This window comes from Lontra canadensis, unplaced genomic scaffold (genome assembly GCF_010015895.1).
Source record: "Lontra canadensis isolate GAN:19392208 unplaced genomic scaffold, GSC_riverotter_1.0 scaffold69, whole genome shotgun sequence".
Taxonomy (NCBI): Eukaryota; Metazoa; Chordata; class Mammalia; order Carnivora; family Mustelidae; genus Lontra; species Lontra canadensis.
This window is the reverse complement of record NW_022631063.1, coordinates 8,048,354-8,074,451: the sequence shown is the minus strand read 5'-3', so window position 1 is coordinate 8,074,451 and position 26,098 is coordinate 8,048,354. Positions and strand designations below refer to the sequence as shown.

Here is a 26,098-nt window from a genome sequence, read left to right as displayed (position 1 = left end):
AGAGGGCACACTTGTCACACAGGCAAAGCCTGAACAACAGGAGGCAGTGTAGAGACAGTTAACTGCACTGGTATTCTGGATGTGGAGGGCAAGGGAGCAGGGTCCTGGCAGAACCCAATAGCCACAAGATCAAATTGAGGGAAGGACAGTAATGTGGGCTGATAGAGAGTATTACAGGGGAGTCTTTAATCTTTTTGTGTCATGGTCTCTTTCAGAATCTAGTGGGAGCCAGTGTTTCCAAAAAAACAAATATAGTTGCTCCTCATTCTTTGTGGATTCTATATTTGTGGATGTGCCTATTTTCTGAAATTTATTTTTAACCCCCAAATCAGCACCTGCAATGCTTTCATGATCATTCATAGACATACAGAGTGGAGAAAACTTTGATCACCTGATTCATGTGTTTCCAGCTCAGGTTGAACAACATGATGCTCTGCCTTCCTGTTTTAGCTCTCATGCTATAAGCAAGTATCCTTTTCTGGGTTATCGAAGTGCCAAATGTTCTGCATTTTTGTGCTTTTGGCCAATGATTTCACTGTATAAAATAGCCCCCAAGGGGCTCCTGGGTGGCTTAGTGGGTTAAAGCCTCTGTTTTCGGCTCAGGTCATGATCCCAGGGTCCTGGGATCGAGTGCCGCATCGGGCTCTGCTCAGCAGGGAGCCTGCTTCCCTTCCTCTCTCTGCCTGCCTCTCTGCCTACTTGTAATCTCTCTCTGTCAAATAAATAAATAAAATATTTAAAAATAAAATAAAATAAAATAGCCCCCAGGCATGGTGCTGGAGTGCTGTCTTGTGTTTCTAAGTGTAAGAAGACTATTAAATACCTCTTGGAGAACATATGTGCATTAGATAAGCTTCATTCAGGCATGAGTTATAGTGCTGTTGGCCTTTATTCAATGACACAAATACTGTAATTAAAATATTATTTTCAGGGCTCCTGGGTGGCTTAGTAGGTTAAGCATCCAACTCTTGGTTTCGGCTTAAGTCATGATCTCAGGACCCTGTATCAGGCTCCATGCTCAGTGAGGAATCTGCTTGAGATTTTCTCCCTATCCTTCAGCCCCCACCCCACTTGCATTTGCTCTTGCTCTAGTTCTCTCTTGTGCTCTCTAAAATAAAGAAACAAATCTTTTAAAAAATAAAATATTATTTTATATAAAAAATACTACATATAATTATCTGTAAGAAATATATATTAAATAATGTGCTTCTAAATAGAAACACACATGAAACAAGATTATGTACTAATTGGTTGACAACAAATGTTGTGAGCAGAGGCTTTTGGGAACCTAACCACATAAATCCCCTAGGAGCAGTGCTTCAGTATTGGCTGATTCAGTGTTCACAGCAACTTTATAGAACATAATTTCATGAAGAATAAGAATCAACTGTATTTACAAATTTTACATGTAATAATATCAAGAGGCTCTTAGAACTAATGAAACTCTGATGTAAATCTCTCCTAGGAGTCCATATAACCCATGTTATATAGTCTTAATATCTTGCTACAAACTCACAAGACTGAAAAAGTAATACATGTGTTTATAATAACAACGTGGGTATAAAAATTATTGTTAACAAAAATGATCTGAGTTCCTATTATGTATAGGTAAGTTTTTCATTCCAAAGAAAGTTAAATATCAATATCTATGTCTGTATCAATTTTGAGACTATTCAACAGTATTCTGTGTGGCTTAAGTTGTTATTTTTTATTAAATAATTTAATGTTCAATGTAAAAAAAATATATATGAAAATTCAGAAATGTGATCTACTTATTTTATTACTCCATCACCTTTTAGATAATTGGGTGTTGGTGTTAGTATATACAATGAACATTAACCAGCCAATCCTTGAGATCCTTGTGAAACATTGGCTGGAAAAATGTAATAGTTAAAAATATTTTACAGTGGGGGGCACCCGGGAGTCAGTGACTCAAGCCTCCGCCTTTGGCTCAGGTCATGATCTCAGGGTCTTGAGATCCAGCCCCACATCAGGCTCCCTACAGGGAGCCTGCTTCCCCCTCTCTCTCTGCCTGCCTCTCTGCTTACTTGTGATCTCAGTCAAATAAATAAATAAAATCTTTTTAAAAAAATTTTACAGTGGGACATTTATTAACCCTTCTAACATTCCCTTTGCACAGACAAAGTTCACTCCTTATTTTTCAGAAAGCAAAGCATAACGACAGGAAATGGTTTGGTTTCTTTCCTCCCTGCTGACTCTATTTGGTCCCTGTTATACTCCTCTGTAGGTTGGTGACAGCCTCAAAGAAGAGCACTTCATCTCTTCCTAGACAGACTTTACTTTCAAGTGTCATTGTTCTGTATCTTAAGTGGTCTTTCTGAGAATCACATGAAGGGGTCCAGAATATGCCATGGTGGCATAGGTATTATTTTGAGTTGAACATTTGAGAATCAACAGTTGCAAGAAGAGGCTTTTTCTGAATTCCCCTTATCTGGCTAGAAACAGGGCCTCTCAAAATCATCCAACTGCCATAAATCTCCTCCCTGGCAGTTTCACAACCTGCCATGGAAGACTGACTCCTATCACCAGAGATGAGCAATGAGCACTGGGATTTCCAAGAAATTGCCTAAACAGACACTGTCACAAAACTATCATATCTCCCATCTATTCTCCTAAGGGACCATTTGTTTTTCCCAAAAGTCATTTGTTCTCCCACAAGTACCCCTCTCCCCCATTCAACCCCTATTAAGAGGGTAGATAAGCCTCAAATTCTAACTACCCCGTTAAGTAAATTTTTTGAGTTCCTGTGTGTATATATGATTAAAAGTTGTTTTTTCTTCTCTTACTCTTTCAGGTTGAGTTTAATTCAGTCCCCAAAGAACTAAAGTTAAAATGGTAGAGGAGACATTTTCTTCTATAACACAGGATTTTAAAGATTCCATGCTGTTGTTTCAAATTTCCTAACCTCTGATTTCCTAAATGCCTTCCATCTCTTAACCATACTTCCCATGGGCCAGATAAACTAAAGTTGCCTACTCTAGGATTATCCCCAAGACAGGAACACCCCAGGGTCCACATTATTTTGAGTCCAAACCTGCTACTCACCTTGGTTCTCCCAGCACTGAAATGTGGAGGCAAAGATCTTGAGGCTGCTGTTATCCTGGCTCTTGTCTGGGCCAAGTTACCTGAGCAAGAAAGACAAAAAAGCTAAAGTGAAGGAAAAATTAAGGAACAGAATTATGAGTAATTTTTTCCCTTTATGTCTTGTAGTTTTATTAATTTTCCAAATGATCTGCTCTGAATATGAAAAATTTGGAAGAATTTGAATTTTGAAACTTTAATGATATAAATTATAAACAAGTTATAATTTATAAATTATAATTTATAATAGAAATTGTATTTATATTAGTCTCATAAGTAAAAAATAAATAATAAAAAACTCCCCAACTCACTCAATAAACTAGCAATAGAAGGAAATTGCCACAACATAAAAAGGACATATGTGAAAAGCTGACAGCTAACATATTCAACAGTGAAAGATCAAAAGCATTTTCCTCTAAGATCAGGAACAGGACAAGAATGCTCATTTTTACCACTTCTATTCAACTAGCACTCAAGTTCAAGCAATCAGGCAAGAAAAAGAAATAAAAGACATCCAAATTGTAAAGAAAGAAGTAAAATGATCTCTGTTCATAGGTGGCATGATTTTATATATAGAAAACCTAAAGATCCTACCAAAAATCCTGTTAGAACTAATAAATCAATTCAGCAAACTTATATTGTAAGATATAAAATCAGCATAAAAAATCCAGTTGTATTTCTACACACTAACAACGAAAATTTTAAAAGAAAATTAAGAAAATCCTATTTACGATGGCATCAAAAAGAATAAAATATTTAGAAATAAACTTAACCAAGGAGGCAAAGACTTGTATTCTGAAAACATTCCTGAAAGAAATTAAAGAAGACACACAAATAAATGGAAAGACACCTTGTTCTTGGGGAAGAAAAGAATCTTTTTCCACTACTCATCTTATGTTACTCATCTTATGTGAATTTCCTAGGGCAAATTAGACTGATAGAAGACAGATTAACAAGAGAAAAATAAACAGAGGTTTCTTAATGCATGTATCACACATACACACAGGAGTATTTGGTGATAAGTAAGTCAAGAGGTAGTAAAAATTGGGCTCACACAGTATCTTAACAAAATAACAATAAATTTCTAGGTAAGTGACCAGAGATCTTTGAGTTTTTAGGGGCAATAAATTATGGGAAAGTAAATATATGAGGAAGCTAATGGAAGGTAAGGGCAAGTTAGTAAAGTTTTGTTACACAGATTCCTCTGGTGCTGTCTCTGGGCTGATAAAGGTCTAGAATTGTCTCTGGTGATTAACTTCTGTCTTTCCTGGTAGAGAGGGGTGGGGGGTTAGCTCTACAAATTTATATCTTGCTTTTATGTAAACAGGGAAGGCAGGGAGCTTTTCTTATATTTATATCTTCTCAATTACCTTCAGCTCAAATAATCTTTATGCCAAGGTGGCACATTTTTTTGTGGCGTATTTTATGTGTTCATGGATTAAAAGATCTAATATTGTTAAAATGTCCATGATACCCCAAAAAATCTATAGATTTAATGTAATCCCCATCAAAATCTTAATGGCATTTTCACAGAAACATTAATAAAACCCTAAAATTCATCTTCTAGAACCACAAAAGATCCAAAACTCCAAATGATCTTGAGAAGGAAAAGAAAAGCTGAAACCTTCATGTTTCCTGATTCCAAAATATATTATAAAGTAACAGTAGTCAAAACAGAATGGTACTGGCATAAAGAAAAACATGCAGGACAATGGAACAGAATAGAGAGCCCAGAAATAACTCTATGTATATATGGTCAAATCGTCTTTAAGGTAGATATCAAGATTATACAATGGGGAAAGGGTGGTCTCTTCAACAAATTGTGTTTGGAAAACTCGATATCCAAGTGCAAAAAAAAAAAAAAAAAGAAACAAGAAACTGGATGCCTATCTTACACAAAATTCAATTCCTCCTGGATTAAAGACTTAAATGTAAGACCTGAAGCTACAAAACTCCTGGGGGCGGAAAAAAAAACAGGGGGAAAGCTTCATAACACTGACCTTAGCAATGATTTCTTGGATAGGATATCAAAAGCACAGGCAATAAAAGCAAAAATAGACATGCGGGTTTACATCAAATCAAAAGCTTCTGCACAGGAAAGGAAACAATCAACAGAGGGAAAAGGCAACCTACAGACCAAATATTTCCAGACCATATAAGGGGTTAATTTCCCAGATCTATAAGGAACTCCTACAACTCAACAGCAAAAGATAAAATAACATAACCTGATTTTAAAATGGGCACAGGAGGGGTACCTGGGTGGCTCAGTTGTTTAAGCATCTAACTCTTGATTTCAGCTCAGATCATGATCTCTGGGCTGTAGGATTGAGCCCCACATTGGGCTCCACACTCAGTGGGGAGTCTGCCTGGGATTCTCTTTCTCCCTCTGCCCCTCCCCCCGTGTGTGTGTGCATGCACGCTCTCTCTACAAAATAAATAAATGAATCTTTAAAAAAAATATAAAAGGGATAACAAAGTAAAAATGGGCAAAGGACTTGACTAGGCATTTCTCCAAAGAGGACATAAAAATGGCCAAAAGCTATATAAAAGATGCCCAGCATATCCCAGAATCAGGGAAATGCATATCAAAACCACAATGAGATATCACTTTATACTATTAGAATGGTCATTGTATAAAACAATAACAGTAACAAGAGAAAAATAACAAGTATTGGCAAAGATATGGAGAAACTAGAAGCTTGGTGCACTCATTGCTAGTAGGAATATAAAGTAGTGCAGCCAATATGGAAAATAGTGTGGAGGTTCTTAAAAAATTAAAAATAGAATACCATGTAATCCAATAAGCCCACTTCTGGGTATTTATCCAAAACAACTGGAAAAAGAATCATGAAGAGGTATGTGCCTCCCATGTTCACTGCAGCACTGTTTACAACAGCCAAGCTGTGAAAACAAATTAAAAATTCACCAAAGGATGAGTGGATACAAAAAAATGTGGTAGATGTGTACAATGGAATATTATTCAGCCTTAAAAAAGAAGGATGTCTTGCCATTTGAGACAACACAGATGAACCTGGGACATTATGCTAAGTGAAATAAGTCAGTCACAGACAAATACTGCATGATTCCTCTTATATGATGTATCTAAAACAGATAAGCTCATAAAAACAGAGAGTAGAATGCTGGTTGCCAGGGCTTGCAAGGGCAAGGAAATGGGGGATTTTTTGTTCAGTGGGTAGAGTTTCAGTAATGCAAGATGAAAAAGCTCTAGAGATCGGCTTTCCAACAATGTGCACATAGTGAATGATACTGTACTATATACTTAAAAATGTGTTAGGAGGACAAGTCTCATGTTATGTGTTTTTATCACAATAAAAAAAAATTTTCGAACTAGGGTACTGTTAAGTCTTTGAAAGAGATGGGTAAGCAAGAAAAAAGATGCTGGGAGTGTTCCCAAAAAGGAAATTGGGCAATTGAGAACCCCACTGTAAAAGTTTAAGATTACAGACACTGATCAGCAGATCTGGAATAATGGGCCCCCTGGCACACGGGGAGAAAGCCTGCCATGCAGTAAACTAGAGGACACAGAGAGCATGGGTATCAGCCACTGAGTTTTGGGGATTGATGGGTTTTTGCATTTGCCTGGGGTGTGAACACATTAGCTAATATCTCAGTGCCCTGGTTTCCTTATCTATAACATGAAGACAGTATTACCTCATTCTGACAGTTGTTATGGGCATTCTATGAGGGTAATTCACGATAAGCACTGTCAATGCAGAGCTTGTTCAAGGTAAGTGATCACTTCATGTTAGCCAGCACTGGTTATTATTAATATTATTATTATCATTACTTGCTGTGAATAGTCCATCCACACAGGTCTCAAAACAAAGAGTAAAAGGCAAGAGAATACCAAGGAATCTTACTAATTTGCTACTACGAGAACTGGTCAGTCTAAAAACTAATGCTAGATAAGAAAAAAATGATAAGGCAACCTCTACTTTGAATCTCCATGTCTTGGCCACTCTGATTCCCAATGTTTTTTTTTTAACCTTTAATGGATCTCAGTGGCCTGTCCAGACGCTCTTCTCCCCTCACCACCCACCTACTCTTAATCTCCTCTCCTATCCCCAGCCTCCCAAACTCAGCGCTTGAAGATTTTTTGCTTCTTTACTGACGATGTCATTTGATTCTGTAGCAAAATAAAAAGTTGTCAATGAAAGGAAATGCTGTAATTTGTGCCTATGCAAGACACTTGAGATCTCAAAGTTTTTAGCAAGTCTAGCACAAAGATGTCCAAATGTTTTCTCTGGTGATATCTTCAGAGGCTAAACTGTGATTAATAGCCCAGAAAGAACCCTTTGAAGCAGGATTGGTGACATCAAAGTCATAATCCAGGGGTGGCAGGAGCTTTATAATGAGTGGGAAGCATTTTAACACATTTCAAAGGATTTACAGCGTGAATAAACAATAGACCTCGGCAGATGCACTGCACACACCTTGCAGAAACATAACCTATAAGAAGTTCCCATTTTAATTTAAATGTAAATACAGTGTTCACATTTGTTTCAAAGCATCCTCCCAGCTTCAGCCCTCGACAGCCTCTTTGGCTAAGGATGCCTCACTGCCCCCAGAGCCCCCGAAACTGTGACTACTGACGTGTGTTGGGAAGAGAAAATGGAAGTCAGAGCCATCTAAAGGAATTTATATCCTATGTGGGAAATGGGTTAAGAAAGAATCTGAAATGGAGCTTACAATGATCCCACACAATCTCTCTGTTTCCAACTTAAAGAGAAAGAGACAAGTGGTCTGAAGACGGAGCTGGAACTTTTAAACGATGGCAATTTCCTGCCTGCTTCAGAGGATTTCATCTCTTGGAAAGTACCCAGGACCCATGATTTCATCTTCAGTTGCTTCTTAAAAATTGTCCAAAATGATGGCTGCTGTTTAAATAATCACGCACAGAATTCAGCTTCCCTCTGCTGCCCTCTCTGGGTTTACAGAATTTGTTGCAGGGTTCCCGTGGTAACTGCTAGTGGGCATTTGGAAAATTTTCCTGCTTAAATTTTCCCTAAAACAAAGAACAGGCTCATAAACCAATAAATTACTGCAAAGCAATGCTGAAATGTAAAGTCTCATGCCAAATTGCTACTAAGAAAGAAGCTGCAAATGAAAAAAATCAGTTTCAGTTCATCTATTACCAGAGCAAGTTATCTGAGTCAATCTGAGAACTGAAACCATTGATCCAAAAGTCTGTCTGGATACTGAGAACCTAAGCCACACCATACTGTCTACAGGAAAATGACTCTCCATTGGCATGGGTTTCCTTTTCCAGTATTCAATACAGGAACTCCCTGCAAGATCTTAGACCATCAACTCTTCAATGGAAAATATCAACAGCGATTTACCCCTTAGGATTCTTTGAATCCCTGGGCTCAAAAATCCTCACCTTGCTCTTCCCATCAATTGCAGACTTTTGTTTTGTGATCTTTACCCAACCCTAATCAAGCCCCCTCACTTTGAAAGACCCACCTTAAAAAAGAATGTTCTGGGGTGCCTGGGTGGCTCAATGGGTTAAGCCTCTGCCTTGGGCTAAGGTCATGATCTCAGGGTCCTGGGATCAAGCCCCGCATCAGGCTCTGTGCTCAGCAGGGAGCCTGCTTCTCCACCTCTCTCTCTCTGTCTGCCTCTCTGCCTACTTGTGATCTCTGTCTGTCAAATAAATAAATTAATTAATTAAAAAAAAAAAAAAAGGATGTTCTGACCCTGCTTTTCCTTCTCCAGGACACTGCCAAAACTTTGAGAGGTGGTGGTCTCCGTTACTGTGGTAAGTAATGAAGTCCACTTTGTCTCATCAACAGGTTGTGTGGGTGATGTTTACAAAGCCAGTGTGGGACAGACCAGAGCTGGTGTGATGCCTGCTGTGCTCGCAGTGTTCTAATTCCGGCCATAACACCGCAGCTCGTAAAAATGCATGGAGTCAAATTCAGTAGTTGTATAAAACACACCATAGTATTTTGTATGCAAAAAAGCTTGTTTTTATATACCTACCTATCCTAAAAATAATAAGGATTTGTTTTAGATTTGATACACTGAGATAACTTAAAACAGCTACAAAAAATATGAAACAGTTGGAGGAGGCCAAAAGAAAAAGTATGTTGTTAGATTTTGTTCTGCAAATTTTTAACTTTCTCCCCTGGCATTCATCTATGGCTTTGAGAGTGAATATCAATAAATGAGCAGGGCGGATGTGGGAGGGTTCCCAGCCCACTTAATCTCTCAAGCAAAGAACATTGATAATATATCGAATGGGCTGTAGTTTTGTGGAGGGAAGGCAACAAGAGTAAGTAAAACACCAGCCTGTCCTCTCAGCTCTTTTATAGAAGAAAGATACACAACATAACAAATTCACTCTCTTTTCTGAGTGCACAACCTTTAACATGCACATGGGTAATTCAAAGCCCAAAGAAACCCCTCTCTCATTCCTGTATTGACTTTCAATTGGCAGTTGTCTGGCATCTTAGGAAGTTCTGCATAATTAACACCTCTGGACTATCTGCTTAGAAGGAAGCCAAACCAATGTTTTTGCTGCTTTTTAAAGAATTATTTTTATTAACATAGAATGTATTATTTGCCCCAGGGGTACAGGTCTGTGAATCATCAGGCTTACATACTTCAGAGCACTCACCATAGCAGACACCCTCCCCAATATCTATCACCAAACCACCCTCTCCACATCCCCCCCACCCCCAGCAACCCTCAGTTTGTTTTGTGAGATGGCTTTTTTTTCTTTTTCATTTAGAATGTGAACTATAGCTTTAAAGATTGGTGACTCAGTGATTTCAAAATTGTAGAGCTGAGGAAAAATAGCAACTCCTTCTTTCCTCCTTTAAGCTTTAAAACTCATGAACAGGGTATCAGCCCACCAAACAACTGTACTGGATCATCAGAATTCAAGGAAGCAACAGGCTTCCCTTTCCTAACTTGGTCAATAGCGGAGCAGAGGCCCTCTGTTTTCTGCATTTTATTGCCACATTGACAGAAACGGTCAGTTCAGTCCATCCTCATGACAAGAATCTCCCCACTAGTAGAGCCATGTAAAGAAAAAAAAAAAAAAAAAAAAAGCTCAGGGTGCCTGGGTGGCTCAGTTGGTTAAGTGCCTGCCTTTGGCTCAGGTCATGATCCCAGGGTCCTGGGATCGAGCCCCGCATCAGTCTCCCTGCTCCACGGGAAGCCTGCTTCTCCCATTCCCACTCCCCCTGCTTGTGTCCCCTCTCTCTCTGTGTCTCTCTCTGTCAAATAAATAAATAAAGTCTTTAAAAAGAAGAAAAAGCTCTTCATATTTCCTGCCTTCTCCATGCTTTCTGATGCAGTTTGCTTGTAAATGATATGACATGTGTTCACAAAAGTACTAGAGCCTAGACTGTTGATATCTATCAAAGAAGACCTGATCCATCCAGGAAAAAGAAAATGAAATTCACATACACCTCTCTGCCAGAACCCACTCATCGCTGACATGTGACATTTATTCCAGCCTCAGAGCAACATCCCTATGCAGCAGAACAGGTTTGAGTCCAACCAGTGCTGGTCCTGGACAAACTGTAATTTAGGCAAAGGATGTATTCAAGTTCCACACATTCCTATTCACACCCTCATTTCCACTTCTGGAGGCGCACATGGCTTTAAGGCTGTATCTCCTCCCTACTCCAGCAGCTAGTTCCCCTACTTCCTTGTCCCACTCCTGAACTTGATCAGGAAGTATAGACTTCCTCCATCAAACCTCATGTTCCAAATCTTCAGGTTACTATTCTCCTCTGACAACTAATGCAGATCTCATTTGTTCATGGATAGAGAATGGTATTACTTCACTCAGGTGAAATGTTTGCAGGATATGGGAAGCCTTCTTAGGAACAAAACATTCTCAGAATGATTCTGTTGATGGAAATGTTAGGGACCTATAGACTATCCAGCATCTGGGCAAGAGGGTAGTTTGGAAGTAAAGGCACTTTCAGTTAATGGTGCTCAAGTTACTCATGCTTTGAAATAAAACAGTAAGGGCCCTCCATGGTTCATCCAAAGACGAACAGAACACAGTTCTTCGTCTCAAGGAGAGGCTAGCCCAGAGAAGCTGCTGGGGGGAAGGGAAAAGACAGACGTATAAACAATTCATTGTAATTTGAGTGGCAAGTGTTACAATAAACCTGAATGAAGTGACATGAGAGGATAGAAGACTAAGTTTTCTTGTGAGAATGAGAAAAAAAGCTAAAGAGTAGGCAATAAATGAGCTAGATCTTGAGGATTAACAGGAATTTGACAGAAAAGGGATAGGATTCTACCTGGAAGATGCAGATGCTTAGTGAGAAGAGAGGTCTTTAAAAATTCCAGAGACTGGAGCGTCTGGCTGCCTCAGTCAGAAGAGCATGTGACTCTTGATCTTGGGGTCATGAGTTCAAGCCCCATGTGGGGTATAGAGATTACTTAAATAAATAAAAACTAAAGATAAATAAGTTTATTAATAAAAATTACAGAGACTTTCAGAGACCCTATTCATCAAACTCCCAAGGGGTTCCTCACTTTTATATTAGACATATAATAATAGCAAAAAATATTTTTTTTCCCTTATAAGCATAAACACAAGTTACCTCTCCTACCAATGAAAATACTATGAAGGCAATTTCTGGGGGAAGAAAACATGGAAAAGGAAAGCTCTCCTAAGGTTTCATAAGTCACTGAGACCATGGACAAAATCTTTACTATTTTGCTCTTCCAGGCCTTCAGGTAGTCCCCAACCATTTGTATGGCCAAAGGTGGATGGTTTGTATGTAAACCAGCAGGGGACTCATATCAGTTAGTTGATACAAGCAACAATGAAGCCAAAGTCTTGAGTAAAATCTCAGTGTGGATCCAGTAGATGCAGAGAAAAGTGACGTTCCATATCTAAGACTAGAATCCTAAGTAAAATGCCCAGGCAGGAGAGAATCAACTGATCACTGTAGATTTTAAAATCCCCTTTAGAAGTTCTGCTCAATAGACCTTATCTGTTGATGATGAGTCTGTTGCATGATTTCTTTGTGGAAAGCACAATACTTGGGTTTCCTTGTGTTTTCGGTGAAGACAGAGAAAGCCAAAGAGGGCTTCAGGAAATAAGATGCTCTTAACTCCCATAGTGCAGGATAACAACTGAGGGCTTGACACTATAAATGCCCCTTTGGTTCTCCCTCTTCAGCATGGAAGCAATGAAAAGGACTCTACATACAGTTGAGAGTGAGAAATCCGTATTTTTACCCCAGGCATGCCATTGACTTTAGATCACTCTACTCTCTGTGACTCACTTTTATTATATGTCAAATGAGGAGTCCAAGTGTATTAGTGGCCTTCGACTTGTATGCCCTAGCATTCTGCCACAGCACCCACAAAGCAAATCATTTGTGGCTGTGCAGCTTTTAGATCAATACCGGGCAATGTGGTGTTAAGACGGGTAGAACCTTTTTGAGAGGGAACTACAAGAACTGCATAATGTCAACCTGGTGCCAGAAAGAGATTATGTGACATCTGTGGCCAAGATATATGAGAAAGTTACCTGGGCTCTAAATCAGAGAGCTGGTCAGGGCAATAAACAATATTGTTCAAAAAGCAACATCAGAGAAAATTATTTGTAAATTATAGATCTGATAAAGGGCTGTTACCCAAAATATACTAAGAATTATTAAAATTCATTAAGAAAGCAACCCAGCTGAAAAATGAACTAAAGATTGTTCTTTCTTTAAACTTTATTATTATTATTATTTTTAAGTGATCTCTATGCCCAAGGTAGGGCTTGAACTCACAACCCTGAGATCAAGAGTCACATGCTCTTCTGACTAAGCCAGCTAGGCACCCCGAAATGGACCAAAGATCTTAAAAAGAAGAAGAAGAAGAAGAAGAAGATGGCTATACCATTTTGCATCCAACTGGCAATGAATGAGCATTCCTGTTGCCCTAAATCCTTGCCAGCCTTTGATGTTATCAGTTGTTCTTGATTTTGGCTATTCTCATAGGCGTGTAGTGGTATCTCATTGTTATTCTAATTTGCATTTCCCTTTTGACATATGATGTGGAGCATCTTTGTGTATACTTATTTGTCATTTGTATATCTTCTATTGGTGAAGTTTGTTTCTTTCTTTCTTTCTTTCTTTCTTTCTTTCTTTTTTTTTTAATAAGTAGGCTCCATGTTCAGTGTGGAGCTTGAACTCAAAATCCTGAGATCAAGACCTGAGCTGAAACCAAGAGTTGGACACTTAACCATCTGAGCCACCCAGGTGCCCCAGTACAGCCATTTTTGGAAGAGAGTTTAGAAGTTTCTTACAAAACTAAACATACTCTTAGCATGTGCTCCAGCAGTCCCACTCCTCAATATTTACTCAAAAGGATTGAAAACTTAGGTTCACACAAACTCCTGTTGTCAAAACTTGGAAGCAATCAAGATGTATTTCAGGAGGTGAACAGATAAATTAACTAAGGTACATCCAGACAACAGAATATTATTCAATACTAAAAAGAAATGGAACTATCAAGTCATGAAAAGTCTTGGAAGAGCCTTAAATGCACATTACGAAGTGAAATAAGCCAATCTGAAAAGGCTACATATTGTGTGATTCCAACTACATGACGTTCTGGAAAAGGCAACACTACGGAGATAATAAAAAGATTAGGAGATGGGGGAAGGGATGAATAGGCAGAGGATAGAGGACTTTGATGGCAGTGACAATAGTCTGTATGACACCATGATGACGGATACATGTTATTATACATTTGTCTAAACCCACAGAATGTACAACACCAAGTGTGAACCCTAATGTAAACTATGGACTTTGGGTAATAATGATGTGTCAATATAAGTTCACCCATTGTAACAAAGGTATGGTTCTTGTGGAAGATACTGATAATGAAGGCAGCTATGCATGTGTGGGTGTGGGTTATATGGGAAATCTCTGTTCCTTCCCTTCAATATTACTATGAACTAAAACTGCTCTTAAAAAGTAAAGTTGTTTTTTTTTTTTAAGAAAACAAACAAACCAACATCATAATGACCAACAAGCAAATGAGTAAGTGTAGCAATTGTGGATGCAATTTATAGTAAAAAAGATCAAATAGTGTTGGGCTTCCATTCAGCTCTGAAATTCTACCTACAGTTGTAAAATCTTAAAAGAATCCTGAGGTGGGGGAAATAAGAAAGAACAAGATAAAAAAGACACAACTAAAATCTGCACAATGTATTACTGTTTCTTGGCAGTTTGGTAGGCAACAGAAGGAGGAGGGGGTGTGATGATAGTATTGCTTAGATAAATGGAGGAAGCATAAATGATATTTACCAAGATGTGGGTATATAATTTGTCAATGCTCTCTTCACAGCTGATCACCCTGAACAACAGCAATGGTTCTGATTCTGTGATCTCTTTAGTTCCTCCTCCTTTACTTTGCTATTATGGCTACAGTGATCTTGTTCAGATCCCCAATTTTTATACCACTCTTCTTAGCACATGAGAGAGGGGACAGAAGTTTAGGTTCTTCTCCCTCCCCACAATGTATTTAAGATTAAGGAATTCAACCTGCTTAACCTTTAACATCTTCATAATATACAGTCTCCTAGTTAAAAAAAAAAAAAATCCTGCTTCTTTTAGATTTGACATTAGGAAATACCATTTTGAAGAACTGGGTACTAATATGAATGCAACCATCACTTACATAAATCTTTTTTCCATTGAGTCTCTACAAGCATCCGAGGTTAACTTTCAATCTGTAGTTACCCAAGTCTGTTTTTCACATTTACCAGTTATTTTGCTTTACTCCAAAGAATGACTATTTCATATCACCCAGCTCCTTTTTTAAAGGACCTAGTCTGAACATCCAGGTGCACATCTTTGATGAAAACTACAGAATCCAGAAGATGAGGAAAGGCATACAGGGAAAGGCCACATTCTGCAGGCAACAAAACTTACAACACACCTAAGCGGCCAGCATTACTCATATCTAAGCTACACTGCCATGTGTTTTCTGAACATCCACACTCCACATTTCTCTCTTATATGTATGATTTTTATTTTGTTGTTGTTGTTGTTACCAACTCATAAAATGACAGTGCCCAGAAAGTTCTATTGAACCGCATATGCATCATGGTGTTGAGAGATAAAATTAATCTATTTTTATTTAAGTACAGGCATAGCCTTTTTGAGACCCTGGCCTTATGATATAGCATAAAAAATAACACTTTTATTTCAAAAACTTTGTAAATTCAAGTTTTATCCTACATACTAGAGATGCCATAATTACTGACTGTTTTTAAAAGAACAGAACCTATTAAGAATAAAGGTCAGCAAAAAAGATTCTTTCTCTGATGAAGTAACCCTACAAGCATCACAATCTGTGCTAATCCTAGAGGCTGCAGCTAGTCAGTGTACTTGTGTCTGAGTCCTTTCAAGTCAAAATAAATATTCTACCTTATGTGCGTATTTTTGTTTAGGAATGATTCCTTATAGAGATCATAAGCCCTTGGAAGCCAGACACCAAGTATTTCTATTCTCAATGAAGGTTTAAATGTTTCTAGAGAATGTCTCATCAAAAAGTATTCCTTTTGCACCTGCTAAAGATTTGCAAAGTGTCCTACACATAGTAGATGCTACAGAAAAACTGTTGAGATGATTTCTACCCTTGCCTTCTAGAGATGGATCCTATCTACTATCTCCCGTCAAACGGCAGTATCACTGAGTCTTCCTTCACTCATCCAAGAATGCCATGGCTCATTATCCTAAGGAGATAAGCAATTGACTGTGAACCATTTTGCAGAGTTATGTAGCATCACAGATGAGTAATGGATCTGAATGAAACAGATTTATGGTTTAAATGTTTCTAGAGAATGTCTCATGAAAGCTAAAAGTGTTGCTTGATGTTATACTGAAAGCTACCCATGAATCTAATTAACACTGTGTCTCTCATTGGAGTCTAAGCTCCATGAGGGAGGACACTAGGTGTATTTTATTTACCACTCTATACCTAGTGGTCTATTTAGCAGAGAGTAAGCATTCAAATGCACGTGAATTAATGAGTGAATAAATTGTGCACTAAATTTTTATTTAACATTACACCTAACACTCTCTAAGAGCAGCCCCTAGAGATCATCTCACTTCCCTCCAAGTATCCTGACCTTTTTGCTGGTCTTTGTCCATGCCATGCTCCTTTCATATTTCAGACCCTTTGCTCATTTGCTTATTTGAGGTCTGTATGGCAGAGGTGAAGTAGACTTTGAGTTCTGGGGTCAAACCACCTGGGGTTTGTCTCAGTTCTGCCCCTTACTGGTTAGGCATGCTTGAATGGGTTACTTACTTTCTTTGTATCTGGGTTTTATCATCCAGTGGGCTGGACAAATGTTTATTGAGCTTTGGGAACAAAGTGTTCCTATTAAATTTATAGTTAACAGAGTTTCGGTGGTGAGCAGAGATGCAGATGTTGCTGGTATAGGGGATTTGATTAGAGCCACATGGAACCCCTAGAAGTCCTAGTGGGCAAGGAGTTTTAGTTAAAGCCATATAACTTGACTCAGTGACACTCTCTTCAGCATACCTTTTGAGATTTACAAAAATATTAATTAGGGATTTTGGTTAATCACAGTTTTATAAAACATCCAATTTTCTACGGCCCAGAGCCTCATTAAATGTTGGGTTGTTTGACTAAAAAAGAAAGCAAACAAACTGAGGATTTAAGAGTTAAGATTAAGAGTTTATTTTCTTCTGTTTATTTTCTTAAGCTATTATTTTTAAAACACAGAAATCACAAACTCTCAACAGAAGGAAAGAAAGACCATAGTACTATGTAATAACATCCATCTTTTTTAAAAAATGCATCAGAGATAAGGAAATAAATGTAGAAATCCACTTATCTGGCCCTGTATTTGTCACTTAGCCACAGATTAGAAAAGAGTTAACAATTCTTAAATATTAACATTCCTTGAATGTTTACAGGATAGTAGCTACTTTGCTAAGTGTATGAAATGAACTATTTAATGTGACAATTTTGTGAGCCAAACCTCCAATCTATAAGGAAAGGAACCTGAGGCAGAGAGTATTCAAGTTTCTTGCCTGAGGTTGGATATCAGCAGTGCAGAGCACTGAGTAGGAACACTTAAGAAAGCCCATCATCTGGGATGGCCTAATTTAAGATTTTGCAGTAGTTACAGGGTTTTTGATCATATCCAAGGCAGACCACTGAGTAATTGATGGGACTGCTGCCTGACCAAACTGATTGAACCCAATTGATTTTAGATGATGTCTGGATTTTTTTGGTCATTTACACACCAAACCAGGTCAACCACCCAGTGATCCCAATGATTACTAAGCAATCACCTTTGCTGTGGCTAAGCCAAACCTAATCATCTGGGAAACAGCTGATTCAGTTTTTGTGTAACCTAAACTACCCTTGTGAAACACAAAGAATGGAGCGAATTTGCCAAGTACAAACCTTAAAATCTTAGCAGTCCTCTCTCCCACTTCCAACTCCCAAGTTCAGTTCAGTGACATTTTATTTGGTTTACTGATGTCTCACATGTGCAAACCAGTAAAGTTCACAATTGTTACTCCATACAGCTGTGGTTTACAGTTTTTCTTTGCATACAAGCTGGCACCACAGCCAAATGATTAACTTTTATATGCTTCTAACATATGGACCAGACTGTCAGAAGCTAGCCTTGTATTCTAAAGAGAAAAATGCAGTTTCTATTGATATGACCCAAATTCCTGGGGAAAAAGTGTTAAATTGTGATCCATCTCTAAGTAGAGAGATTATAATTATAATTATAATGGCTTTGTTTCTAATTCATTTGATTCAAAGTGCCTGGAGTTATCTTTTAGTAAGAGAAATGAGGAGGAGGGTTAAAATGACCTGAAAGCCCCATTATAAAGAGATTTTATAGTGGGATAAATTAATAAACTGTAAAAGGCCTTGAGACTTTTTCTCCAATATGAAATAAAACCAAAGAACCTTTCATCTTAAATATGAACATATTTCTTTTCTATGAATGAGAAGGATGCTGGCTGAGAGAAGCAGAACCTACTTTTCTTGCATTTTTGACCCTTTGAAAAAAATCACAGCTGCCACATTTGTTATACTTGACAGGATCATTAAAGAAATAAAACAGAAAGTCTCTAAATTGAGCTGCCACTTTAAACTAAAATGTATATTCACTGTCACATTTAGGAGCTATGAAAGAACTATTAAAATGTGTTGAGGAAAGATAGTAGATCTGATTCACAATAGATACTAACGTTCCCAATATTAGAGCCATTATTGCAACTCATTATTGAGCTCAGCTTTTCCTTCTTAAGAACATAGCATCAACAGGGTCCCTAGAGCCAAGAAAGCACAAGAAACTTTTGGGAATGGAGTTAAAACCCACACAACAAGGTTGCCCTGGAAAAGGAAGTCAGGGAGAAAATGTTCTGATCAGCCTTGCCTCAGCAGGTCCCAATTGACTCCTGACCCTCAATATGCTTTCCACAAAAAGCGGTTTCTTGGTTTTGGAAGCCCTGTGCATGAGAGACATCTCTTGGCATTTCTGCAATAAAGATATATATTGGATTTTCACAATCAGTATTTCCCATACTTTCTGACCACAGAAATCTCTTATTCACCTCACACCTCTTTATATCCCACAAACCCAGTACTTCATGAAACACATTTTGGGAAACACTGCTCTCACTACTGATAATATGGGAATATTTCTATCTTTGCCAACAGAGTCAAGAGAAATTTTTAAAAGCTTGTGCTAGAACTTGGCAAATCCAGAAGACTGATTTCTCTCATACTCAGGAAAATAGTCTAACGTCCAATCTGGACACAATAAAATATTGTTTTATGAAGAGACAAGACTTCATTTTCCTTGGGAGGACCAACAAGAAGGGCTCTTTGTCATCTCTGCACTTCTCTTTGAAAGCAGGAACAAGGAGGCACTTCTGTGGCCAGGACAGCGATCCTTTAGAGCAACAGCTACTCAATATGGCAGCTCCGGAGCACGTGGAATGTGGCCAGTCCAAAGTAAGATGTGCCATAAGCATGAAATACATACCAGATGTAGAAAACTTAGTACAACAAAAAAAGTAAAACTTATCACATTAGTAAGATTTATACTGATCATATGTTGGATGATATTATTTTGGATACACTGATACATTATTAAAATTACTTCACCTCCACCTGTGCTCTAGACTGAATGTTTATGTCCCTCTCCATTTATATGTTGAATCGTAACCCCCACTGTGATGAGAGAGCCATGCACCCCCAGCCCCCAGGGAGACCGAGTTTCTGAGCAGGGAGGTGGGGCCTCTGAGAGGTGATCAGGGGCTTCATGAAGGCAGGAATGGATTAGTGCCCTTCCAAGAGAGGCCCCAGAGAGCTCCCTTGACCCTTCTACCATCTAAGGACACAGGAGAAAGGCTCTGTGCATCAGGAAATGGGCTCTCATCAGACACTAAACATGCTGGCACCTTGAGATTGGATTTTCCAGCCACCAGAACTCTTAGAAAGTTAGAAAGTTTCCTGTTGTTTATAAATCACCCAGTTGGGTATTTTGGTATGGCAGCCTGAACAGACTAAGACAAGCTGCTTCTTTTCACATTTTAAAATGTAATAGAACATTTTACATTACACTGGACAGCATGGTTCTACAGGCCAACACACACAAGAGGGCCCAGTGAGAGCTTTCAAACTCCAGACTGAAGGTCTGGGCTAGAGATTATTAGAGGTTTGTCTGTTTGACCTTAAGGTTCCATCTAATCGGGTGACGTTCTTCACACAAACCCCTCAATGTGCAGATGGAAAGCTGGTTCAGAGAATTAAATCTGAGGGGTACAAAGGAGCAATCTCTATCTCAGTCTCCCGATTTACAGTCCAGGGTTCCTCACTCTACCACAGCTAATGGGGTAGAAGAAACGAAAGGACTTTTAAAAAAGAAACACTTAAGCTGCTTACAAAGAAAACAGCTCCTGGAGAATGCAAACTCAAAACCTAAAAGCATTCAGGGATAGGAGAAAAAAAAACTAGAATTACAAGAGATGCTTTCTTTTTTTTTTTTTAACTTTTTTTTTTTTAATTTATTTTCAGCATAACAGTATTCATTGTTTTTGTACCACACCCAGTGCTCCATGCAATCAAGAGATGCTTTCTGCCCACCACCACCACCCTACACATGCATTTTTGTCTTCAACAAGGCCTTTGGCTGAAAACCACTGACAAAGGGGGAGGTGAGAAGGTGCGAAGTTTCTCCTGGGGCTGTCTAACTATTGCCAGGACACTCTGCCTCCTCCTCCAGCCTGTCAAAGGGCAGAGGAGGATGCTGCCCTCCTGGAACCTCACAGAAGCAACAGAGATTGCAGCAGTAAGGTAAGGGAGTTTGGCCACATTTCTGAGCAAGTACATGGATCTCACGCTTCCTAGCACAGTCTGTCCATTAATCCTGTGTGTGCTCTTTGCTTCTGTTTGCTTCTGGGACAGCCCCCTCCATCCCCCTCCAGACAGAAGGGGGCTAGCAATCCACTGCAGATGCCAGATGTAACTGCAATTTCTCCTGCACTTCCCTGGTACCTGAGTCCAAACAGGGCTCCACACCTGTTCCAGATTCAGATTAGGCGATTCGAAGTGGCGTCCTTCTCTGAATTTCACAACTTGTGAACACAGACGTCTGATGATGGGCTTCCAACTGATGCCATAAATCACAGGATGGTCCAATATTTCTGACGGGCTTCTAGGGCTTTCAGGACCACCAGAAAATTCTGGTCCTAAATGGCACTGCCTAGCCTGAACAGACTCCACTGAGCACCTCCTATGGGCCAGGGCCTTCGCTGGGAGTTGGAAAGAGGAGCTGACTGAACGGACAATATCCTATGCTTGTGGAATTTACATTCTAATGGTGCAAGGAATTGGACACAACCCAAAACATCCTGGAGGAGGTGAGGCTAGGGCTGAGTTCTGGAGATTTCAAAAAAAAAAAAGGATTCGGAGGCAGAAGACGGGGAAGGATGGAAGGTGTGATGGTGAGATGATGAGCACTGGGGGTGGGGGACAGATGCAATTCCAGAAAGCAGAACACAAGTGGGCAACAGCGTGGAGCCGTGAAATACTGTGAACCATCCCAACTACATGGTCTCTATATACATAAAACAGAAGATACACTCTCTGTTCTCATGGGACTAGCTGTCTTCTCAGGTAGACAAGATGGTTACAGAACTGCAGAGCTGGGTAGACCACGCACTGAACTGCAATTCTGATGACAGATGGTTGGGAGATGAAGAGCCCATGTAATTAACATTTGCTGTTTCTGTTATTCATGAGTGACTTGCCCTATTCAATGACACTTGCCCTATTCCTGAGACAAAAATCTGACTCTGATCCACTCTAGGCTGGTGCTGGGAGGAATCCACAGTGAGTGATGAAAACTGCCAGCCTCCTCAGGTCACATGTACAGGAAGCTTTGTGGTTCTCTGCTGTGCCTGGAGCATGAAATCAGCATACGGAGGCATCTCAGTTCACTGGGGATAAACAAGAAACATATCTGCCTTTTCCTGTTATTTCCCTCACCCACGCTGACCTGCCTTTCTGTGAGGATGGCAGTTCCCTTAACCATATTTCTGCCCCAGTTCGTAGATTTTCAGATGTTTTCTGTTATTAGAGATTACTTTTGGTTTTAAAGATTCATTCTTATTTGTTTATAACTTTTGCTATCATACCAATTCAAAGCTCTTTTTCCCATTCTCCCTTTCCCTCCAGACTGGACTTATGGCCTTCATGGCTTGGGGAATGTTCTCTCTTCTCCAGACTAGATACTCCAGTCAGCAGAAGGGTGAAAGGAAAAGGGAAAGAACAGAGCTCTCCTTCCCTGGCTGGGTGAGTCTACAAACACTCTCTGGCAGGTCACAGCTGTCCTTTGGGGAAAGGTGGTGGCCCCAACGTGTCCCACAGGGAAAGAGCTCGTATCAAACAGCTCCCACAGCTCCTAGTGATCTGTTACATGTTGCATCGTATCCCCTCACCCAAATTCATATGTTCAAGACCTAACCCCCAGTCCCTTGGAATGTGACTGCATTTGGAGATAGGACCTCTAAAAAGGTGATTAAGGTCAAATCGGTGAGCCCTAATCCAATCTGACTGATGTCCTGGAAAGAAGAGGAGATTGGGACATACCATATACACACAGACCAAAGGTGACCACTGTGAGGGTACTGAAAAGGCACCCATCTGCAAGCCAAGGAGAGAGGCATCAGAAGAAATCAAACCTGCCAACACTTTAATCTTGGAATTCTAGACTCCAGAACTCTGAGACAATGAATTTCTGTTGTTTAAGGTCACTTTTTATTTGTGTTGCCTTGTTATGGCAGCCCTTGTAAATTAATACAGAGCCTTAAACTGGGAGTCAAGATTTGGGTTTTAGCTTTAGTTTCTACCTTGCAGGAGTTACCAAGTTATTTAACAGACATTTATTGAGGACTGACTATGCACTGCTCTGGGCCCTGGGTATACCATGGTTAAAAAAAAAAAAAGGATGATAAGGTCTCTGTTCTCAAAGAGTTCACAGTGTGGCATAGGGGATGGGGGAAGGAGGTGATATATAGACAGAGAAGATAATGTTAGATCCCAATGGAGATAGTTAAAGGGGTAACATAACAGACTGAGTAGGAATTGTGGGGTCACTCTCCTTTGGGTGGACAGAGAAGGCCTCTCTTTGGAGGTGCTATCCGAGCAGGATCCTAGATCACAGAATGGAGACAGAGCTGTAAAGATCTGGAGAAAGAATGTTCCAGGCAGAATGAGCAGCTGCCTGCAGAGTGAGGAAAAGGCTTGGAATATATGAGGAACAGAAGGAAGTCAGAAAGTGAGGGGTAAAGTTCAAGTGATGGGAACAGAAAGAAGGGCAGGGACAAATCATGTAAGAGCTTATAGAAAAGGAAAGGAGTCTGTATTTTTTTTTTTTTTTAAGATACATTTGTTTATTTTAGAGAGAGAGTGAATGAGCAGGAGGAGGGGCAGAGGGAGAGAGTGAGGGGAAGCAAACTCTCTGCTAAGTGGGGAGCCCCACAGGGAGTTCAATCTCAGGACCCTGAGATCACAACCTGAGCTGAAACCAAGAGCTGGACACTTAACCGACCGAGCCACCCAGGTGCCCCAGGGGTTTGGATTTTATTCTAGGTGTGATGAGGGGCTGCTGAAAGCTTTAAACAGGAGAGTGAGATGATCAGAGTTATATTTTTGAAAAGACAGTTTAGTTGTTAGGCTGTAAAAGGCAAGAGTAGAAACAGAATTTAGTTCAGAGGTTCAGATGAGAGAAGCTGTAGATGCACCACCCTGCTCTCTGCCTTCATCTTCCCATGGCACTCTTCCTGTGTGCGTCTCTATGTCCAAATGTTTCTTTTCTATAATGGCAGCAAATGTACTGGATTAGCACCCACCTTGATGACTGCATTTTACCATGATTACTTCTGTAAAGACCTCATTTGTAAATAAAGTTGCATTCTGAAGTATTGGGGCTTGGACTTGGTGGTGGTGGTGGGGGGACACAATTTAATATACAACAAGGAGTCAAAAAGATGGAAAACACTATGTTGTTGAGAATGATCATATTAAGAGGGATAAACAAGGGTGCCTGGGTGCCTCAGTTGTTAAGAATCTGCCTTCAGCTCAGGTCATGATCCCAGAGTCCCGGGATCAAGCCCTGCATCAGGATCCCTGCTCAGCAGGAAGCCTGTTTCCCCCTCTCCCACTCCCCCTGCTTGTGTTCCTTCTCTTGCTGTGTGTCTCTCTATCTCTGTCAAATAAATAAAATCTTAAAAAAAAAAAAGAGGGGTAAATAGATGATGCAGAAGAGAAGAGGAATAACTGCATGATCAAAGTCCTTGTGAAAATGAAAGGGGAAGGAATAGAGAGGACAAGTGGAGAGCTGGCCTATAATAAGGGCAGGCATAGTCCAGTCATTTGGAAGGAAGATAGAAATAGAAAAAGATGCACGTGGTTGGGTAGATTTAGTTCATCCATCATTTATTCAGTAAACATAAACTGAATATCTATTACATGTCAGGTAGGATACAGTGATGGACAAACCAGATAAAAATCTCTGCCATCTTGGAACTTACATTATGGTGGAGGAAGGCAGACAATAAACAAGATAAGTAAGTGTATATTGTATATAAAGTAGTGGTAAGTGTTAAGGAGAAAAATAAAACAGGAAATAGGAATATAAAATATTGAGTAGGTTAAAATTTTAGCAAGAAGAACAGATTGTGATTAAAAGACCTAAAGAAAATGAAGGCGCTAGCTATGGGTATGTTTTAGAGGAAAATATTCCAGATAGAGGGAATAACAAGGCAAGTACACCTACATAAAACCTATAAGCTAACATCATACTTAACAGTGAAAGACTTCAATGCTTTTCCCCCAAGATCAGGAACAAAGCAAGGATGTCTCTCCTCTTACCACTTCTATTCAACATTATACTGTCCTAGCCAGTGAAACAGGCAAGAAAAAGAAATAAAAAGCCTAAGAATGGAAAGAAAAAGAAATGTTCTTATTTATAGACAACATGACTGTCTATGTAGAAAACCACTAGAAATCTAAAAAAGTAAAAACAAAACTACTGAGTTTAGCAAAGGGAAATAAGGTCAATCCACAAAAATCAATGGTATTTCTGTATACTATCTGGACAACTGAAAACAAACAAAAAATGTATACTAGCTCCAAAAGTTGAAATACTTAGGTATAAATCTAACAAAACAGGTACAGGATCTGTATGTGAAACAAAATACAGATGACTCTTGAACAATACTGGAGTTGAAGTGCCAAACTCCTACATGATCAAAAATCCACAAATAACTTTTGACTCCCCCAAAACTTACCTACTAATAGCCCACTGTTGACTGGAAGCCTTACTGAATAACATAAATAGTTGATTAACACATATTTCATATGCTACACACATTATATACTACATTCTTAACAATCAAGTAAGCTAAAAATGAGAAAATGTTACTAAGAAAATCATAGGAAAAATGTTTACAGTACCGTACGTACTATATTTATCAAAAAATCTGCATATTAAGTGGATCCATGCAGTTCAAACCTATGTTGTTTAAGCACCAACTGTACTGATTAAATAAGATCCAAACAAGAAGACATACTGTGTTTGTGGAATGAAAGACTCAACATAATGAAGATGTCAATTCTTCCTATAGGTTTCATGCAATTCCAACCAAAATCATAGCATGATTTTGTATAGATATAGACAAACTACTTTTAAAACTTACATGGAAAGGCAAAGGAACTGAAATAGCTGAAACAATTTTGAAAGAGAAGAATAAAGTTGGAGGAATCGCACTACCTGTTTTAAGACTTACTATAAAGCTACAATAGTAAAGACAGTGTGGTATTGATGAAGAATTAAATACAAATATGAATGAAATAGGCCCACACAAATATAACCATTGATTTCTGACAAATGCTAAAGCAATTCAATGAAGAAAACACAGTCATTTCAATAGTTTTAGAGCATCTGAACATACTTATAGGAAAGAAAAATGAACTTCAACCTCATACCTCATCAAATATTAACTCAAAATGGATTCTAGATCTAAATGTAGAATGTAGGGGCGCCTGGGTGCCTCAGTGGTTAAAGCCTCTGCCTTCAGCTCAGGTCATGGTCTCAGGGTCCCGGGATCGAGTCCCGAATCGGGCTCTCTGCTCAGCAGGGAGCTTGCCTCCTCCTCCTGTCTCTCTCTACCTGCCTCTCTGCCTACCTGGGATCTGTCTGTCAAATAAATAGAAAAAAAATCTTTAAAAAAAAATAGAAATAAATGTAGAATGTAGAAGTATTTATTGAGCATCTACTTACACACTCCACACAGACAAGTAGGGCACACCCCGTTCTCCCTAGTCAGTCTTTAACACCCCTGCACAAGTTTTCCTTTCTCATCCTGAAACTCTTCTCTCCAAGAGCATGCTCCGAACACCCAGTGTTTCAGATTGGCATCAGAAG

At 39.2% G+C, this 26,098-nt stretch overlaps 1 protein-coding gene across 1 annotated transcript in view; it reads right to left on the bottom strand.

The window, feature by feature from the left end:
• MYO3B (myosin IIIB) overlaps window positions 1–26,098 on the bottom strand; it is a 224,515-nt gene that overhangs the window by 170,037 nt on the left and 28,380 nt on the right. Inside the window, exon 12 of the mRNA XM_032880284.1 lies at window positions 3,067–3,146. Within this exon, the coding sequence (XP_032736175.1) occupies window positions 3,067–3,146 (80 nt within the window). The remainder of the gene's footprint in view (window positions 1–3,066; window positions 3,147–26,098) is intronic.